The sequence below is a fragment of the Aethalodelphis obliquidens genome, unplaced genomic scaffold (genome assembly GCF_003676395.1).
Source record: "Aethalodelphis obliquidens isolate GAN/ISIS:26980383/991018 unplaced genomic scaffold, ASM367639v1 scaffold3, whole genome shotgun sequence".
NCBI classification, from domain to species: domain Eukaryota; kingdom Metazoa; phylum Chordata; class Mammalia; order Artiodactyla; family Delphinidae; genus Aethalodelphis; species Aethalodelphis obliquidens.
The window spans coordinates 11,701,238-11,721,863 of record NW_020837947.1 but is presented as its reverse complement, the minus strand read 5'-3'; the positions used below and the strand labels follow the sequence as shown (position 1 = coordinate 11,721,863).

The 20,626-nt window shown below is 45.8% G+C and overlaps 1 protein-coding gene across 10 annotated transcripts in view; it reads left to right on the top strand.

Annotated features, from left to right (window-relative positions):
* TIAM2 (TIAM Rac1 associated GEF 2) overlaps nucleotides 1–20,626 on the top strand; it is a 240,784-nt gene that overhangs the window by 133,487 nt on the left and 86,671 nt on the right. For all 10 annotated transcript variants that reach the window (XM_027082692.1, XM_027082682.1, XM_027082702.1 and 7 more), the window contains 4 exons: nucleotides 2,671–2,843; nucleotides 6,113–6,337; nucleotides 18,475–18,660; nucleotides 19,375–19,521. In XM_027082692.1, coding sequence (XP_026938493.1) covers nucleotides 2,671–2,843; nucleotides 6,113–6,337; nucleotides 18,475–18,660; nucleotides 19,375–19,521 — 731 coding nt within the window. The remainder of the gene's footprint in view (nucleotides 1–2,670; nucleotides 2,844–6,112; nucleotides 6,338–18,474; nucleotides 18,661–19,374; nucleotides 19,522–20,626) is intronic.

Below are 20,626 nucleotides of genomic sequence, written 5' to 3'. Positions count from 1 at the left end.
AATTTTTAACAAGGGTAATTCTGCTTTCCATCTGTCTTTTCCAATGAGTGGATTTTCGTGCGGTTCACAGGGAACTTCCTGGGCAGAATAGTTGGCAAGGGGGTTAAAGCTGTCCCTCAAAACACACAGTACATAACCGAGGTCAGGAGGGGTGTTCATAAAGGAAGTTTAAGAAGCTGGTCATTCTGCCTGTGACAGGGGAGGACGGATGAGTGTGGGTTGAGAAGGTGGATTTGAAGGGAGACCGAGACTAATTTCTCTCCTTTCACTGGTGATATTTCTAGTAATACAGCCTCTCCTGCTTCCAGTGCTGTCCTGATCTGTTTCCTCTTTTTGCTTCCACTGACAACTGCCCAGGCTGACACCAGCTCCTGGGGTTGGGGGGGTGGACAGGGCAGGGCTGACGGCCACAGCATTGGGGGGTGGGGTGGGCACAGGAGGCTCTGCTGACGTGGGCGCGCAGCCCCTTTCCATCAGCCTCATTGCCCCCGCTTCAGAGATGCAGATTAAGTTAAACTCGATGTAACAGACTTAAGACTGATTTCCTGTTCCTTAAATTCGATAGCAACAGAATTCTGCAAATTGTTTGACATACTGGTCTGGTTCTAAAGCGAAATGGCCTGTTTTGGTTTCACGCTTCCGCGGGAGAGCTGCGTGCTGTCACGGTGGGGCGTAGGGGGATGTTAGGGTTGGCAGTGTTCTGGCATCTGCCCAAGATTGCGTTCATTTCCTCTAGATGCCGCGATTCAAACCACCGCCCCTGGGAGCTCAGTGTTAGGGGCGCTGGGAAGTGAACATTAACCCTTTGGAAAGAATTGGGAGTTGGGTGGAGCTGGTGCTGCTCTGTTGTCCTCGGGTCCCATGGTCATGGGATGTCGCACAGGCTTTTCCCGATGGAAAGACTTGGGGACTGTTTCTAAGTCCATTCGTGGCTGGAAGAAAAGACAGGCTCAGACCTGCCGCAGTAGCTCTGGCCATAAACCTCTTGCTCCTTTCCCTTGTTCTAAGAGGCTCTCACAGCTTCTGTGTTTGGGTGAGTTTTGATTGTGGGAGGAGAGATCGCTCAGTGCTTCTTGAGATCAGAAGGTACCATGGAGGGAGAAAGCGCTGTCGTGAGCCAGGGTCCTGCGTTTTTGGATCCTGGCTTCTGTGCTATGCTGGGCTCCATTATATAAACTTGTGCGTCCAAATTAAGATCTGTTTTCAAGGGAAGAAGTGAAACTGGTAAGAGTGAGATAGTTTTCAAAACATGGAAACTTTTATGAATGAAGGCTCATAATGCAGTAGGGTAAAGCAGCCATGAAGTGGACCCCATCCATTTACAGTGCAGGGGAAAGCAGGCTACTGCTTCATTAACTGTCAGCGTGAAACGTATTGCGTTGGCCAAAAGGTTCATTTGGGTTTTTCCGTAACATCTTATGGGAAAACCGGAATGAACTTTTCGGCCAGCCCAATATTTTCAAAGCAAGGGATGGTGCCCATATCATGATGGTACCATATCACTTACCAGCACATGAGAAGCGCTCAGAAATGTTGATTGGTTGAAGGTTTTAAGGGATATTCAACAAGTAAACATACTTGTGAGTATTTTAGAATTTGCTTAAAAATTACGTCTCATGAGCTTCCCTGGTGGCTCAGTGGTTGAGAGTCCCCCTGCCGATGCAGGGGATATGGGTTCGTGCCCCGGTCCGGGAAATTACGTCTCATTAGAAAGCATTCCTATCGAATTATCAAAACAGATTCCTAGTAACTTCTGCCTAGAATATCTTATTAGCTTATTAGGGGAAAGCTATGTACCTGTAAGCATATGTAGCGGCACTTTAGGGTAATGTTTTAAAATACAGGGACATGTAGCTTCATTTTCCTCTCAGTCTAAATTAGCAAGATGGTAGTAATATTTCCTATCACTGTGAGATAAGAGAATATATTAAAATTAAGTTATTCTATGTGGCATTTGGAGAATAAACTGGGTACTTTCTCACAAATGGCAAAGTGCCCCAGGAGAACTCGGTTTCTTGTGACCCCACATTTTAAGTGTAGAAGTTCGCTTAGTTAATGAATACGGGGTTTTCTTCTGTCTCCTGCGTTTAGATCTCCTAAGAAGTGTGGTGCTGTGGTTATGAAGGAGGCACTCTGTGGTCAGCGTGCCCGGGTTCAGATCCTGCTCCACTGCAGTCCAGCTATGGGACCTGCAAAGTGGTGTAAACTCTCAGGCTTTCCATCTGTAAAATGGGACTAATAACTGCGCCTGCCTTCTAAGGCTGCTTTGGGCACCAAATAAGCCAGAGCATGTGAAATACTTAGAAGAATTCCTGACACAGAGTAAGCAACAATAAATGCTTGCTATTGTTATCACCATTATTACCTTTACAAGAAACATCTCATTTTCATCTGGGTTGATGCTAACACAACTAGGCATAATTTAGATACCAAAATTCCTTTTGTGATAGAAAGTCTTATTCAGTCATTTTCTTTTTTCTTTTCTTTTCTTTCCTTTCCTTTTTCTTTTATTTTCTCGTCTTTTCTTTCTGTCTCTCTCTCTCTCTTTGTTTTCCTCCCTCCTTCCCTTCCCCTTCCTTCCTTCTGTCTGTCTGTATCCTTTACTTCTCATTCCTTTCCTGGATAGATCCTCGGGACATGTGATGAGGACAGTGCTTCTCTCTTTCACAGGATGCACCCTGCTGTTTTATGAGACCTACGGGAAGAATTCCATGGATCAGAGTAGTGCCCCTCGGTGTGCCCTGTTTGCAGAAGACAGCATAGTGCAGGCCGTCCCAGAACATCCTAAGAAGGAAAATGTCTTCTGCCTCAGCAACTCCTTTGGAGATGTCTACCTTTTCCAGGTACTGCCAGGCTTTCTTTTTTTACTTTTTATTAGTTATCTATTTTATACGTATCAGTGTATCCATGTCAATCCCAATCTCCCAGTTCATTCCCCACCACCACCCCTCCCACCACTTTCCCCCCTTGGTGTCCATACGTTTGTTCTCTACATCTGTGTCTCTATTTCTGCCTTGCAAACCGGTTCATCTGTACCATTTTCCTAGATTCCACATATATACGTTAATATACGATATTTGTTTCTCTCTTTTTTTTTAAAAAATAAATTTATTTATTTTTGGCTGCATTGGGTCTTCGTTGCTGCACGTGGGCTTTCTCTAGTTGTGGCGAGCGTGGGCTACTCTTCATTGTGGTACATGGGCTTCTCATTGCGGTGGCTTCTCTTGTTGCAGAGCACGGGCTCTAGGCACGCGGGCTTTGGTAGTTGTGGCTCACAGGGTCTAGAGCACAGGCTCAGTAGTTGTGGCGCACAGGCTTAGTTGCTCTGCGGCATGTGGGATCTTCTCGGACCAGGGCTCGAACCCGTGTCCCCCGCATTGGTGGGTGGATTCTTAACCACTGCGCCACCAGGGAAGTCCTGTTTTTCTCTTTCTGACTTACTTCACTCTGTATGACAGTCTGTAGATCCAACCATGTCTCTACAAATGACCCAATTTCGTTGCTTTTTATGGCTGAATAATATTCCACTGTATATATGTACCACACCTTCTTTATCCATTCATCTGTCGATGGGCATTTAGGTTGCTTCCATAACCTGGCTATTATAAATAGAGCTGCAGTGAACATTGGGGTGCATGTGTCTTTTTGAATTATGGTTTTCTCTGGGTATATGCCCAATAGTGGGATTGCTGGGTCATATGGTAATTCTGTTTTTAGTTTTCTTAAGGAACCTCCATACTGTTCTCCATAGTGGCTGTATCAATTTACATTCCCACCAGCAGTGCAGGAGGGTTCCCTTTTCTCCACACCCTCTCCAGCATTTGTTGTTTGTAGATTTTCTGATGATGCCCATCTGCTGAGCTTTCTAAATGGAGGGTGGAGGCGATGGCTTGTGTCCTGCTAGGATGAGAAGGACCAGAATTAAGAGGCACAACTTAGCAATTTGAAATAGACTCAAAGCTGTCAGACTTTGGATTAAGGTTTAAGCAAGAAAATTGGCCTCTGCTGACTGCCAGGTACCGCAGGGTCGCTGGAAATGCAGCCATTCATCCAGCGAACGCTTCTTGGATGCCTGCCCCTGAAATGCCAGGCTGTAGCCCCTGGGCTGCCCTTCAGGATACAAAGAGAGAAAAATTACCGTCCTGTTCTGGACTAGTCCGTGATCTAGTGAGTACAAGATCCGAAGTTCCCAGAGTGGAAGTTTTTAAGTGAAAACCCAGAGAAAATGGACAGTAGAGGCTTAAGTTCTTCCCAGGAATCCCAGTGGAAGTGAAGAAGCTTTTTAGGAAAACCCTCATTGACAAATACTATAGGGTCTCATTACCCTGTGGAGGTGGTCTTAGGACGTTAAGATTCAGGTTATCTACTGTTGTGATTCTTAGAATCTTTCTAGCAAAGGCGGGGTCAGGCTGAGCTGTGGGTCCTGGTGCTCTCGTTGAGTCTGCAGTCATCTTGCAACACTTAACTTCTCTGAGCTTCAGACCCTTCAACCCGTAGGATAATAATAGCTTCTAGGATTGTTTTAAGGGTAAACAGTATGATTAGGCGTGTGTTAAGTGCTAAAGAAATTCTAACTGTTATGACTGTTGTTATTATGAATTAACTCCAGAGAAATGGGGGTGAGAGCCAGGAAGTGAAGTGTGCTTCTGAAATGCCTCCGAATCCAAACCCAGTACTGGGTGTAGACACGACGTGAGCTGCAGATTCTGTGTGGCTGGAAGCTTCATGGAAACCCTCCTAGGTCCTCGATTCAGGTCTCTGATAAACTTGGTCCTGGCTGCCCCCAGGGCCCCTGTAGAACAATATTAGTTGTTTTGGGCCCCTTTGATTCTAGATTCTTTGGAATCTAGAATTGTGTGAAGTGTTTTGGGCAATAGGATTTCCCAGCACTAACCTGGTAAAGGCCCTGGGCCCCTAGCCTTACTGCTGTCCTCCACCTGACCTGACTGAAAAGAGTTTGATTTTCCTTCTTTTAACAGAAAGGTTCGCTTGAACTTTCTGTGGTGCTTTAAAGCTAAGTAACAAACTGGTGTTCGTATGAATTGTAGGAAAGGTAAATACGTTGGATTAAATCTGCATGGACTTAGGGGGAGGTATGAAATGAATATTTTATTTTGTGATTCAGGATAAATATCCTTAGTTTTTAAGAAATTTTCCCGGTAGTTCCCATTGTGCGATCCCCCAGGTCACTGGAGGATTAACCTCGCGGTGTGAACGTGTGTGGTTACCTCTGGGCATCAGGGGAAACTGAACGTGCGTTTCAGCCTGCTTAGAATCATACATCTTTGCCCATTCTGCTTTGTTCAGACCTTCTTTACTGTTTTTAAAATAAAATATTCTTATATGAAAATACTATATGGTCATTGTGTCTGAAGGTACTGAAGGGTAGAAAAAGAAAACCGCTATCCATATTCCCAGTATTCACAGACGACTATTTTAATATTATTGTGTCCTCCCCAAAATGTTCTTTTATTGTTATTTTCCATAATTGAGTCCATACCATAGATGAAATTTCATATCCAGGCTTCACAATGTAACCATTTAGTCCTAATATTTTCTCATCGTATTAAAATTATGGCGATAAACCGCTTTTTAGAGAGCCGCGTGATGCACGCTGCATGGATATGCCCTGGTTTTCTTATTCCTCCCCTATTGCTGGTGTACACCTTGATTCTATCAATAGCTTGTCTTCCCGTTCTATCTGGGGCCATGTGTCACTCTCGATGTTCTCACAGGCCCTCTAGAGTAAAGGAAACCTGTGGACCTGTGTTGAGTGTGTTTTTTTTTTTTTTTTTTTTTGCGGTACGTGGGCCTCTCACCGTTGTTGCCTCTCCCGTTGCGGAGCCCAGGCTCCGGACGCGCAGGCTCAGTGGCCATGGCTCACGGGCCCAGCCGCTCCGCGGACCAGGGCACGAACCCGTGTCCCCTGCATTGGCAGGCGGACTCTCAACCACTGCGCCACCAGGGAAGCCCTGAGTGTGTGTTTTTAAAATTAAACAGTTTTTACGAAGCGAAGGTACTTTGGGGATTTACATATTCAAGCCCAGCCTGCCACTTTGGAGAACACTTTTGTGGTGAAACAATTCCAAATCGCTTTTTTCCCCGTGTTTAGGCCACCAGCCAGACAGATCTGGAGAACTGGGTCACTGCCATCCACTCGGCCTGCGCATCCCTTTTCGCAAAGAAGCACGGCAAAGAGGACACAGTTCGGCTGCTGAAGAACCAGACCAGAAACCTCGTTCAGAAGATAGATATGGACAGCAAGATGAAGAAGATGGCGGAGTTACAGCTCTCCGTGGTGAGCGACCCAAAGAACCGGAAAGCCATAGAAAACCAGGTACAGGTTACTTACACGTGTTTCCTCCCATTGCTTAAGTCACTCAGGGCACACTCAGATGGGGGAACCGGTTCCTACACCTCTGCAGGGAGTAGTTTCTGTGGCTTTTTGGTTCAAGTACTTAATGTACTTGAGTACTTGAGTACTTACTTCAAGTACTTAATGGCTGCACTTTTGTCGTATGAGGGATGTGATGTGCTTTGCAGCCTTTGGTGGCTGTGTATGTGCACTGGGACATTTTGTGACCAAATCTTGTTCCCTTGTGTTGAGTAGCTCCTTGCCTGGATGATTCTCTCATATATTGGCACTTTCGGAACAAAATGTATATGATAAAACTGTTGGAAGATTAGACACATACGATTCTAATACAGAAGATGGCTGTGAAAGAGTAGTTTGGTATAATACAGCTATTCCTGTGTCTGTGGATTAGAAAAAAAACACTAATTTTTTGGTTTGTTTTTTCTGTTTATAACAGATAAGGTGCTAAGGAAGATGCTTTCTTTGGCCTGTCTCCACATTCACATCATAATTAAACAGCTACTTTCTATGCTGTTTGCATTTTAGAGGAGAGGGAGAAGCTTAGTTTCTGTTTTCCTTTACTCAGACAGCCTGAGCACTTACACAAGTGTCGGTGAAATTTCTAGCACCCCTCTCTTCATTCAGTTTACCTGGGAAACACACTGAGGTAGAGATTTGCATGTGAGGAGTTTTATTAGGACCGTTCTCAGGAGTAAGGGAGTGAGGGAGCGTGATTAAGGAGGGACTCATTGAATTGTGTTGAGCTGAGCCTACAGGGGGCTTGGGAGCTGGGGTGGCCATTCAGAATTGCTTGCTTCCAGTGAGGCATGTCGTGTCATGCCATGTCTACTGGTCAAAGCAGCTGCCTTCAGAGGAGGTGGGTTCCCATTCTTGCGCCGTGAGCAGCTAAGGGAAAGAATGCCTCTGTCTTGAAAGGGAGGTCTGGTGGTGCACAACAGTATCCACTACAGTCCCTTCAAAATCAGTGTCAGATGATTTGGGAACTTAAAGAGGGATAGGGCGAAGATGGGTTGGCGTGTTCCTGAATTTTTCATACTTTTTACTTTGTAAATTATAGAGAGACCAGGTTCTTTAAAAAAAAGTTCCATGGCAATACAACGATTTGGACACGCCATCGGAAAAGAATTTTCCCTATAGCATTTGATTTAAATCACAAATCAAACGGTACATCATCAATCTTCTATTTGTGTTTGAATATTTAACCTTGCTTAGAATTTTTTTTTCTGCCTGCATATATATGAAGAACTTAGAACGTATAGAAAGAAATGTCTGGCTGTAAATAAGAAACTGATGAAAGGCATGCATTCAAGTGTTATATTTGTGTTACACTAAGAATTTGGGATTTACCAATGGGCAAAATAACCAAGTAATTCCCACCTCTTGCCCCTTCATCAAGTATTTCTAAATGATGCCCAGTTGAGACAGACCTTCTGCTGACACCTGGATCCATCGTTGCCTTCTCCTTTTCTGATATCCTGTGTCGTCTTTCTCCCTTCCCAATTCTTCCCTCTCGCTTATTTGTCCATCTTCAGATATCGACATACCTAACAGATGCCTATAGCTTCAAAATATAAACATAATTATAAAATATGGACCCTGTTTCTAAAAAATATATTAGTTAGTTAGAAAGCAGGCCTCATAAACATGAAACTAAAGAATATTCTAGAATGGTATAAGTTAGTACCAACTAGCATAGTCTTCAAATGCTATGAGGCATCAGGGGTTGAGCTGTGCTGTGATCTAGAGGAGATGGAGGAGACTTCCTGGAAGCATATGGCCTTAAAAAATTGGTAAGAGGTGTGCTGGTATGAAGGCTGATCCAGGCTGGGAGGAGAGTGGGCTGCACGGTAGGACAGCTTGGAGGTATAGTTGACCTTTGAATAACGCAAGGATTAGGGGCTCCAACCCTCCAGTGTGTAACTTACAGTCGGCCCTCTGTATTCAGCCAACCACAATCGTGTGGTACTGTAGTATGTAGTATTTACTTAAAAAACATCTGCGTATAAGCGGACCCGTGCAGTTCAAATCCTTACTGTTCAAGGGTCAACTGTTGGAGTAACAGTGGTTGCTTGAGGCTCCTGAGCACGTGGGAGCAGAGGTGTGGGCTAAGAAGTGACGAATAGCTGGTGGTTTGGTGGGACAGGTACTGGTGCCGCTTTCTCAGGGTCTTAAAAGTAACCCTGGGATAGGGCTTCCCTGGTGGCGCAGTGGTTGAGAGTCCGCCTGCCGATGCAGGGGACACGGGTTCGTGCCCTGGTCCGGGAAGATCCCACATGCCGCAGAGCGGCTGGGCCCGTGAGCCACGGCCGCTGAGCCTGCGTGTCCAGAGCCTGTGCTCCGCAACAGGAGAGGCCACACAACAGTGAGAGGCCCGCGTACTGCAAAAAAATAAAAAAAAATAACCCTGGGATATAAGGTTTATTATAGGCTCTAGATCTAAGGGAGGAATATAGGTTTTTAAGTTGGGACGAAAATCGTGATGAATGCGTTATCTTTGGAAGATTAATCTGGCAGTGGCTTGGCGGTGCTGATGCTGGTGAGGGGCAAATTGAAGTAGGGAAAAGTGTTGGGTGGTGGAATGGCCCTGATCTGGATGTGCAGTTATGAAGGCCTGGCCCAGAGTAACACAGCAGAAGTTTAACAGTTTATATGGAAAATGTTTTTCAAGAGTACATCATTTTCTCTAATTTTATAGAATATTAAGGATAGTTTCCTATGCCCCTGAATTGAAACAGAATATGCTATTTATTTCAGGAGTGCCGGCTAACAAGCTACAAAATAGTGTTTCCAAGGAACTGAAAGGGAAGTTGAAACTGCCAGGGAGAATAGAGGGAGTGGAAGGGTTTGGGGGGTTTTGACAAGGACACAGCTTCTGGGGACAGACACGTCTCCGCCCTTGGCCTGCTCTGCCTAGAAGCCTCACCCTGTTCATGTCTGGGAAGGGGGCCAGTCTTGAGACAGGTCCAGACCGCGCAGCTTCCTGTCTGGGGCATGTAGCGATGTGATGCTGTGTCACCTTTACACGACAAATCAAAAAGCTTGAGGAGAAGGAGAAATAGCTTTTCCTGCATTTTCTCTGTACTACGTCTCCTCTGGGGTCCTGAATTTCCAGGATCCGAAAGTCTGTCATCAGAGATGCAATGCATGGATTCAGGTGCCCCAATTAAAAATTGCATATTGATTGTAGTGGGAAAAGGTATGGTTTTAACTTTTACTGGCGCTCTAAAATTTAAATTCAAAGGCATACTTTAGTCCAGTGGAGGGGATGCCCAGCTTGGAGTTTTCAGGTCCTTGTGTGTTGTCAAATGTTTAGGTCCAGGGAGAGAAAAGGGAAATTGGGCAACACTGAGATGCTCCTGGCCTTTTTTTCCACCCCCTCCTTTTCCTTTCTCTCTTTATGGCCACAAGAAGTCCAAGCAAACATTTTTTAAAAATTTAAATTTTCATTAAATGTAACTTTATTTCTTTTTTCATAGTTGGTAAATGCTTAATTTATGATGTCAAAAGTGGTGCTGTTCTCTCTTGGGAGGGGGGAATTACTTTCACATAAATCCCTACACAAATCCAAGGGTCTATGGTGGTCGGTTGGCCTGAAGAGAAGCTTTTTTAAAATTAAATTTAATTATTTTAATTTTTTTACTGCGTTGGGATTTTGCTGCTTCGCGCAGGCTTTCTCTAGTTGCAGCGAGCGGAGGCTACTCGTTGTTGCGGTGCGTGGGCTTCTCATTGCGGTGGCTTCTCTTGTTTTGGAGCACGGGCTCTAGGCATGCAGGCTTCAGTAGTTGTGGCACGTGGGCTCAGTAGTTGTGGCTCACGGGCTCTAGAGCGCAGGCTCAGTAGTTGTGGTGCACGGGCTTAGTTGCTTCGCAGCACGTGGGATCTTCCCGGACCAGGGCTCAAACCCGTGCCCCCTGCACTGGCAGGAGGATTCTCAAGCACTGTGCCACCAGGGAAGTACCAAGAGAAGCTTTTTTAAAGAAAGGGTAATTATTACTGGTGGCCCATTATGCATTCTTTGACAGAATCGTTACCTCAGTTATTTTAAGCACACTGTCCTAATACTGCTGTTTTTTCATTTCACTTCTCCCCTCCCCCCTCCCCCTTGCTCTCACCCCTTCCCCTACTCCCCGCCCCTGCACACATTCACCTTCTCATATTACACTTCTGAATGTCTGGTAAGAAACAATTTGGGTTGATCTTTAGACATTCCACCTGAAAATATTCTCCTTACCATATTGGCAGTTGTTAAGGTTGTAATTTATCTATGTTTTCCCAGAAGACTTGTGGTGGGTAACATGAGTTATATTTGCTATACCCACTGTCTTTAACTTTTGCCAGATGGTTGTGAAGAGAGCTGTTTGCTCTTTACTTGCAGACACAGAGAGTATGAAGCATTAAGGGCGGAAACAAGCACATGCTTAGAATTGCTTTTATGAGATGGTTTTGGACTAGAGAATGTTCTGTGATGCTACAAAGGCAAAGGTATTTACCAATCAAGATCAGAAAGAACCTGATCTCCTACATATCCCATAAGTATATAGTTTTCTCCAAAGTACTGAGCTGTGCTTTATCCAGTTACCATTTAAAAATCTCAACTTCACTGTATTTTATTTTACATAATAGAAAATATTTATTTACATAGCGCTTTGCCCCAGAAATCCCAAGAAACTCAGATATAGTCACTTACAGCCTTGTAACAGCTGAACTGAGGGTGCATGTTACATCACGTGAGAGGAAAGTCTCTGGAACAGGTTTTCTTGGAAGTGCCGAGGCAGAGGAGTTCCTTGTCAATGCCCTTTCCAGATAAAAAGACACTATCACAGTAGTAACGGCTGAGTTTCATACCGCTGTGTGTAGAGACATGCTTTGCCTAAAAGCGGCCATCGTACGGGCTTGTCCCTGGGCGGCGACTCTGGGACAGGATGATGCAACTTGCATTTGGGCATATCCAACGTGGAGCAGACCGTCCACATGTTGGATTCCTTTTGAAGTCCTGAGGGAGAAAGAGCTGTAAATTAAGTCCAGTTAGTACTTTCCTTTCCTTCCCGTTTGTTATTTTAAACAAGTGAACAAGGACAAAACCTCCCCGCCCTTGGGCGGGTCTTGGCCTCCGGCCAGCCGTCTGCCCTCCCCATCCCGACTCTCTGGGCCTTTCTCACTTCCCGGGGTTAGTGAGGCTGAGAGGGAGGCAGGGAGGTGGTACCTTGGGAGGAGCAAACTGGCAGCGGGTGGGTTTGGGACTGGCTGGGTTCTGTGAACCACCGCAGGCTTCAGTTTCAACATTCAAGTTTGAAAATCATAACGAGGAGGGATTGAACTTAGACCATTGGAGACTGCGGTGAAGGGAAAGAAAATGAACAAAGCCTCGAGGAAGATGTGATCTGAGAGGCGTGGGGGAAGCCATTTGGGCAGTAAAGCATCGGAGGTTTTCGAGAAGCGGGTTTGAGGGAGACAAGGCCAGATTACGGAGGAGCTGGGCCAGGACAAGCCTTCCTTCCGCAGGCCGCAGGGACCTGGTGGACGGGCTGGGGGCAGGAGATTAACATTCAGTCTAGTTCAGCGAACATTTACTAAGTGCAGACTCTGGGCCAGGTGAGGGTGCAGACTGGGAATTTGAAGATGCTGTCTTTGCCCTCAGGGTGCTTGCAAGTCTAGCAGAGTGACAGACAGCTGAGCATATAATTTCAACATAATAGAATGAATTCAGAGCAGATGATATTCCAGAGTGTTGTGGAAGACACACGTGAAGTTTAGCCTCCTGTGTAGTCATGGAGGACTTCCTGGAGGAGGGATGCCTGCATTGCTTCTTAAAGAATGAGGAGTTAATCAGGAGAGGAATGGAGAAGGAAATTCCAGGCCGGGGGTCAGCACGAGCCAAGGCAGAGCACTCTGAAATGCTGTGGTCACCCTGGCAGTTTGAATTTTCAGCACACGGTATGCAGGTGCTGAGAGATGACGAGTGTAAGCAGGACTGTCTTCTCTTTTCCCTGTAAGGCTGCAGAGGCTGCCGGTTTTGCCCTTCCTCAGATGCCTCTTCTGCACAAGGTCAGAGAGGTTTGCATCTAAAAAGCAAATCTGACCATGGGATTGCCAGGATTAAAAATCCCCCAGTGGACCCCATTGCTTACAAGATAAAGTCCCTGACAACCTCACCCCACCTCGACCTTTAGCTACAACACCAAACTTCCTGTAGGTTCCACTTCTCTCTTTGGGTTTTCCCTCAGGCAGAGAGGACCCACGTAGACCACACATGCAAACTGCCCTATCCCACCTGCCCCTGTCATCAGGCTCACCCCTGCTTGCCTGTGATGAAGGATTTAGCTCCTCCAAGGAGCTGCCCTTGACCCCCTTTCCCACCTCGCCATCAGGCACCTTTCTATATTCCCATGATTCTCAGGGTCTCTCTTTATCTCACGCATTGTTGTGTAGTTATCCCTTTGCGTATAAGGTCGCTCCTAGTATGAAATAAGAGCTCCCAAAGGGTGGGTGACTTTCTCCCCATCTGTTTCTCTGGTACTTGGTTCCAGGTTCTGTCTCCTTTCCTCTTCCCTGGGCTGGTCCCCACCCCAGCCCCTCACCAGCTCCTGGCTACCAGGCTTCACTCCTTCATTTCCCAAGGAATGTCCTCTCATTTTCTCTCCGTCCTCATGGTTTCTGAGTCTACTTCTCAAGGCTCCTATCTCAGGCCAGGATCCTGTATGGTTCTACAGTAACTCCGTGCGGACCACTTGTCTGAATCACCCACCTGATGGATGAGTGGTTAGATGCTGGGAGAGGTGAGGGAAATGGTCCAGTGTCACACAGCTGTCAGGTGGCAGAGCATAAACACGGATCTGTGCTCCTAACCAAATCAGGCCTCTCAGTGAGACTTCAGTGAGTCAGACTGTGCTTCACTTGCTAAGGAACCATGGATGAATGGTTTTGTGTAAAGTAGAAATTAATCCTTAATTTACGTATTTTCATAACTTGGGTTTTTCAGCTTGATTTGATGGGAAGTGTATTTATTATGAATGCACTCGGTGAGTGGATTTCCTAGCATGTGAATTATATCTCAAAGGGAAGAACAAAACAAAACTGATTTTCTAAACCTGTGGCTGGTTATTCTAACTACGGGCAAACTTCAGTGTCTTCTGTGTCACTAGCTGGGTTCTTCTGCGGAGGTGGGTGTTAGTGCTTGGAAAATATTGCATGGGAGTTTTTCAACTTACTCTGCCAGAAAGGAAAAATGAATTATCTTTTAGGACCAACCTAGAAATGGACAAATGGCCAAATACTGTGATCGAATGACTAAACGGCAGAAAATATTTTTCTAGGAGTTTTGGGTGTGGTAGGAATGTACTTGTCATCTTTTTTATGTATCACTTATTCAACTGTTATTTTTAGCATGAACCTTCATCTCCTTCCTCTCCCACTTTCCAGAGCAGACCGTAGCCTTTCTGAGCTCATTAAATAAATATAGCTATATTAGCAATAAAGAGGAAACTTTTGCATTGCATTTGTGTCAGTGCTTAAAAATGGGAGTTTTCCTCAATTTTTTGTTGATAATTTTTCTTTTACAAATGAAAGATAATGAAAACTTCCTTTGCGTGACTTGTCTTCATTCATGTTATTTTTGTGTTTTGTGCACAGGTATTAAAGAAATGAAAGCTCAAGTCCCATAGAAGTTGAATTTTGATTTTCATGTCCTGATGAAATAAATGTCTGGGGCAATTATCAGTACTTGTGGAATGTAGGAAAAAGGGGGGGAAAAACAGTCTTGGGTTAAAGGAATTGATCTGGGGCATTTTCATTTTTGATCATATTAGGAAAAAATCTCCAGAAATTCCCTGATAAGTGTGAGGTTGGATAATATTGCTATTTTGGTGACGATGGTTGAAATTTACTGCGGTGGTATGTGTCATAGATACAAAACTGTCTTCTATTTGTCCCTTTCATTTAAGGAAAATGTATCCGTATCTCATCTTTTGAGGGATAAAGGGATAAAAATAAAATGTCTTTCCTTTTAGTTAACATTAATTTGGGGCTGAACTTGAAGATCAAAGCTGGTAGGAAATTGAGAGGCAAGATTGTTCACCCAAATGAGAGTGTGGGTAGTCTTACATCTTCTCTGTAGAACACCTGGGGATTTGTGGGTAGAAATGCAGTTGACAATCAGATGAAGATTTAACTGCAAGTTGCTAAGTAATTACTGGGTAGTGCACGATACCCACCTTGTGAGCGAGAGGACCAGGGGCTCAGGGGCTGCGTTCTAAGTGCTCGATTGAAGCTTGTTTCTGCATGTTGCTCCCATCAGGATCAGCTTTGGGCCTTGGCCAACCTGGAGGGGCCGGCTTATTTTATTTTATTTTTTTTTCTGCGGTACGCGGGCCTCTCACCGCTGTGGCCTCTCCCGTCGCGGAGCACAGGCTCCGGACGCGCAGGCTCAGCGGCCATGGCTCACGGGCCCAGCCGCTCCGCGGCATGTGGGATCCTCCCGGACCGGGGCACGAACCCGCGTCCCCTGCATTGGCAGGCGGACTCTCAACCACTGCGCCACCAGGGAAGCCCAGGGGCCGGCTTATTGTGTGGCCCTGGTGAAGTCACTTTCCTCCCTGGGCCTCAGTATTCTCTGCTGAGAAATGAGGGTGTGGCGACCCTAACTCCCTTGCAAGCTCATTGCCTGTGTCCACAGACTTCCCCAGTATTACAAGGTCTGTACTGAGCTCGTGGGTCTGGCCTTTGTACTTCTCTCTTCCCTCTAAGTAACCCAAGCACCTGCATCCACTGGACTTTTTACCTGCATATCCTCCCACATCCTTCTCTACAACTTTGTTGAGTCCGTGGATATAGAAAAATCAAATATTTCATTGTTTCTTATCCAACCACAGATCCTCATTTGAACACGCTCTCCGATTCTCTCCGTAAAGGACCATGACCTTCAAAGTAAGATAAATATTGTCTTTAAATATGGACTAGCTGTGTGACTAATGATGGCTTACTCTGCCACAGAGCTCTGTGGGATGAAGGATGTATTAGTCAGGGTTCTCCAGAGAAACAGAACCAACAGGACCTGTGAAAAATATATTTGTAAAGAGATTTATTATAAGGAGTTGGCTCCTGTGATTACAGAGATGGGCAGGCCCCAAGATCTGCAGTGAGTCGGCCAGCTACAGACCCAGGACAGCGGGTGGTGTGGTTTGCCCCTGAACACTGGCAGGCTGGAGACCCAGGATGGGCCAGTATTTCAGTTCCAGTCAAAAGGCAGGAAAGAGGCCGATATCCCAGTGTGAAGGACCATTGGGCAAGAGGAATTCTTCCTTGCTTGGGGAGGGTCAGACTTTTTGTTCTAGCCAGGCCTTCAACTTACTGGATGAGGCCCACCCACATGAGGGACGGCAGTCTGCTTTATTCTATCTACCCATTTAAATGTTAATCCCATCCCAAACACTCATAGAAACGGTCGGATTAGTGTTGGACCACACATCTGGGCACCCCGTGGCTCAGTCAAGATAAGGACAGGACGCGTCATTGAAACGGAGAAGTCATAAAGTCCATTCTCATTTTCTACTAAGTTCAGATTAAAAAATTCCTCTACAGTGTGCAGTACTGATTGAGATACCAGTTCTCTTGAAACATAATCACATATATTAACAAACTTCTTGATCTTTGTAAGGTCTGCTTTGGGCTTTTGGGGTCTCCCGGCGCCTTCTTCTTTCAACAAACCTAAGCATCTGAATTCATTTTCTTCCTATGAACTTACCTGCACTTTGTCCCGGGTTTTGGGTAGAGGGGTCTAGGTGTGCTGAAGATGATAAAGTGTTTCTGGCAAAATTTGAAGATTCCCTGTGTATCGTTTAGGATGGAACTGTCTTTTCCTTCCAGTGGTGCTTTGATGTGTAGTCATTTAAATACATTCAATGATGCCTTTAAAAATCTTTGTAAACTGCAGAAGTCAGTGAAAATATGAGAGATTGTCATCTTCCCTGATCTGTAGTGATTGGCATGGACCTGGGTTTTATTTTATTTGGTATTTTGTCTTTTTATTCCTCTGTGGATGGCATGGGCTCCTTTATTGTCTGGTATCCAATGCCTCACTGTTTTTCTTTCCTTTCATATCCCACCTACCCCTCCCCAGAACCCCTAGAAAGCATCTCATAAGCTGTTTCACGTGGAGTTATAGATGAGGGATAAGCTTGAATACACTACCCAACCTAGAAATACCTGCATATTATTAGAAGACAGAAGAATGCGTCTAAGCTGTGGATGTTCAGGTGTCAGCTACCGAAGATATTTGTGAGACAGAACTGGGAGTATAGTGTTGCCGGGACTTAGCGCTCCTGGTATGTGTAGTTTATGGTTACAGAATAGCCATCCATTACTTCCGGAATCTAGAACACTGTAACATGGCAAGACCACGAAGAGATTTGCAGTTCAATTGGAACTGCCGTGTTAGTCTAGAACAGTCATCCTCTCTCAGGCTGGTACCAGAATTGTTGGAGGTGCTTTTGAAGTGTGAGCTTTTCTGGGCCTCATGCCTAATGAGTGGACTCCTCAGGCAGTGGAGCTGGGCATTTTTCACTTGGAAAAGCCAGCAGCTCATTCTGGTATTGATTCAAGGCTGACGTGAGTGGGCTGTTACATCACTAGCAAGGTCACACGGCGTCTTAAATGAAGTTAAACTGGAAACTGGGATTTTTCAGTGCACTCTGGGACTTTTGTTTTGCGGACAGACTATGACAGATCAACAAATTATTTGTTTAGACCTTGTAGCCATTAATTTTTTTTTTTTTTTTTGCGGTACGCAGGCCTCTCACTGTTGTGGCCTCTCCCGTTGCGGAGCACAGGCTCCGGACGCGCAGGCCCAGCGGCCATGGCTCAGGGGCCCAGGCGCTCCGCGGCATGTGGGATCTTCCCAGACCAGGGCACAAACCCGTGTCCCCTGCATTGGCAGGCAGACTCTCAACCATGACGCCACCAGGGAAGCCCCATCATATATCTTTTATGTGGAAAAGTTGTGCAGTGACCTTCCTAAGAAATGGATACAGAGAACTTGGAGGGGGTCTAGGGAGCACCCAGAATTTGTCCTGCTTTTCCCTGGGCAGAGGCTGAGGGGACCATAGTGTTAAATGTCAGAGAGCCTTCAAAATATCATTTATCCAGGATTACGGGTTGACCTGGAAAGTGTACTGTGAAAGGTTAGGATTTGTTTGGGTGCTAAACTTGGCAAAGCTAGAGATGCAGTTGTTGCAAATGAAATGACACAATTCTTGTACTGAATCGTTGTAAGCCTTCACTACAGACCTTCTCTTGAATTTCGAGATTGCTCTGAATACCATTTGAAGCCCTGCTTTCTGTTCTGTTCTGTTCTGAATCCCTACGTTGGCAACTTACTAGGGCCTTTCTTCATCTATTCGTTTATGTTTAAGTGAAGGTAATACTTAACACAGAACATACTTTGACATTCTTGGAAGAAGGGAGAGAGTGGCCCCCAGAGTTTGTACTTCTTTACCATCTCATGACTTAAGTTTTGAAGAATATGTAGAAATTTCTGTCGTGTAAATAATTTTATGTGTCTTAATAAAGATGTGTAGATGGTGATTCTTCTCTAATACACTTAAAATAGGAGTAAAAGCTCTGTTTGTCCTTCTGCCTGCAGTTCATCTGCTTGTTATTTTAAGTGATTCTCAGAATGTACAGAAATGTGCAGCCACTTGCCTCCATTCAGCCAGCATCTGTTTGTGTGCAGACCGGTTAATCTGATTAAGATTAGAGGCTGTGAATGTAAATGAGACAAAGTGAAATAACTGACTTTCAGTGGTGCATCCTGCCCTAAGTCAGCCCGGTTTTCAGCACTAGAGCTCTCCAGAGGCCATGGCACGGCACCGTATTGGGACCGCCGGCTTTGTTTTGTCTTTGGCCATCCTGATGAAGTACAGTGCGGTCCGACCCCATGTGTTTGGGCAGGAGGGCTTGAGATGGGGTGAGCAGGGAAGGCTCATTTCAACCATGCAGCACCAGCTGAAATGACTTTTAAAGTTTGTGAAAGGGGTCACGTTTTCAATTTGACCCATGAGCACTTCTCATTTTTATTTAAATTAGTCCTATTCTTGCTTAAACAGATCCAGCAGTGGGAGCAGAACCTGGAGAAATTTCACATGGATCTGTTCAGGATGCGCTGCTATCTGGCCAGCCTGCAAGGCGGGGAGTTGCCGAACCCCAAGAGCCTCCTTGCTGCTGCCAGCCGCCCCTCCAAGCTGGCCCTGGGCCGGTTGGGCGTCTTGTCAGTTTCCTCTTTCCACGCTCTGGTGAGTTTCCAGGAAGGCTGTTCAGCCGCGTGAAGGGGGAGCGCTGCGGATGCTCACCTTTCTCCAGCTTGTTGACATTCCGCACTGCTGTGACTTAAGCCAATAACTGACCAGGGCCACCCAGGGGCCAGGCGCCGGGGGAGGGATGATTGGCGTCCTGCTACCAAGTCCCAGCATCCCAGCTTCTTTGCTGCCCATTCTCGGAATCCAACTCCTAATACACAGTTATTAAATATTCACATCTGCGTCTGCCCTTCTGTCTGTTCCACCTCGTAAAGTCAGGAAGGTGGAATCCCTGAGGAGTAGCAACAATGGTGTGAAGAGTTAAAGGGCTGACGGAAGGTTGTTTGATCTGTTCTCCCGAGAGCCCCACTGGGTTTTCTGAAATCGCTCCTGTGCAGGTGGCTTCTGTGGATAGTACTAGCTCAGCGTGGGTGGGGTGTGGGGGGGTGGCGGGTGGTCCGAGGGCTGTTGTGCTGACCCTGCTGTCCACCCCGAAGAGATGTGAATGTTGTAACTAGACGTGTTTATCCAGATAAGGGACATCTCTGTGGTGGATGCGGTCCTGGTATGTCAGACCTGCAGCAGTTTTGGGGGCTGCTCAGAACACATTTATAGCAGGCAGGGCTTTACTCCTGTTCTAGGGCAATGGTTAATTCTCTCTGTCATCTAAATAATGGCGTCTTAAGATTTTTCTAAATTGTTTTGAATTAGGTATGTTCTAGAGATGACTCTGCTCTCCGGAAAAGGACACTCTCACTGACCCAGCGAGGAAGACACAAGAAGGGCTTATTTTCTTCATTAAAAGGGCTGGACACGCTCGCAAGAAAAGGAAAGGAGAAAAGACCGTCTATAACTCAGGTGAGTTTGCCAGCATGGGAGGGACAGCAGACCTAGCGGGAAATCCTTGATATGCCATAAATCATAAATGTTCATCCCCCTTCAGAATGAGATAAAAGTTCCTTCAAAGGGATGCAGTCTTAGCATGGATTTTTTCTCAAATGGAAACACACAAGTTGCTCAGTCTCTTTTTGGCACTCCCAAAGAGGTATTCACACCTTGCTCACATCTGCAGCGCATGGTAACCCAAAAATAAGAATCATCAGAAAAGAAACCTTTAGAAGTAATTGTCATAGATTTTATATTAAAGAAAAAAAAGGAAGAAAGTGCTGATACATGCTCCCACGTGGATGAACCTTGAAAACATGATGCTAAGTGAAAGAAGCTAAACACAAAAGGCCACAGGTTTTATAACTCCATTTACGTTAAAAGTCCAGGATAGGCACATCCATAGAGACAGAAAGTAACTAGTGATGGCCAAGGGCTGGGGGGAGGGGCGCGTAGGGAATGACTGCCAATGGATATGGGGTTTCTTTGGGGAGTGATAAAAAATATTCTGGAATTAGACGGTGGCGATGATTGTAGAACTTTGTAAATGTACTAAAAAAAAAAAACCCCAAAACCAACATGTAAAATTAATAATAGAGTAGCAGCAACTAAATTCTATGGATGGTGCCAGAGGCTTTGCGGACTTCATCTTTATGACACAAAGTAGGCGTTTTGTCATCACATTTTACATATGAGGAGCCTGAGACCCGGAGAGGTTGAGTCACTTCCTTTCCCCGGATGTTCACGCAGCAGCCGAGAGGCAGGGCTGGGACTTGGTCTACCTGGATGCTGCAACACTGGGCCATTGCTGCTGCTTAGTTTTCTGGAGGAAAGGCGGCTCTTTCAACATTTTGTCAAGTTAAAAATAGCCCGAGTGGGCTTCCCTGGTGGCGCAGTGGTTGAGAATCCGCCTGCCGATGCAGGGGACACGGGTTCGTGCCCCGGTCCAGGAAGATCCCACATGCCGCAGAGCGGCTGGGCCCGTGAGCCATGGCCGCTGAGCCTGCGCATCCGGAGCCTGTGTTCCGCAACGGGAGAGGCCACAACAGTGAGAGGCCCGCGTACCGCAAAAAAAAAA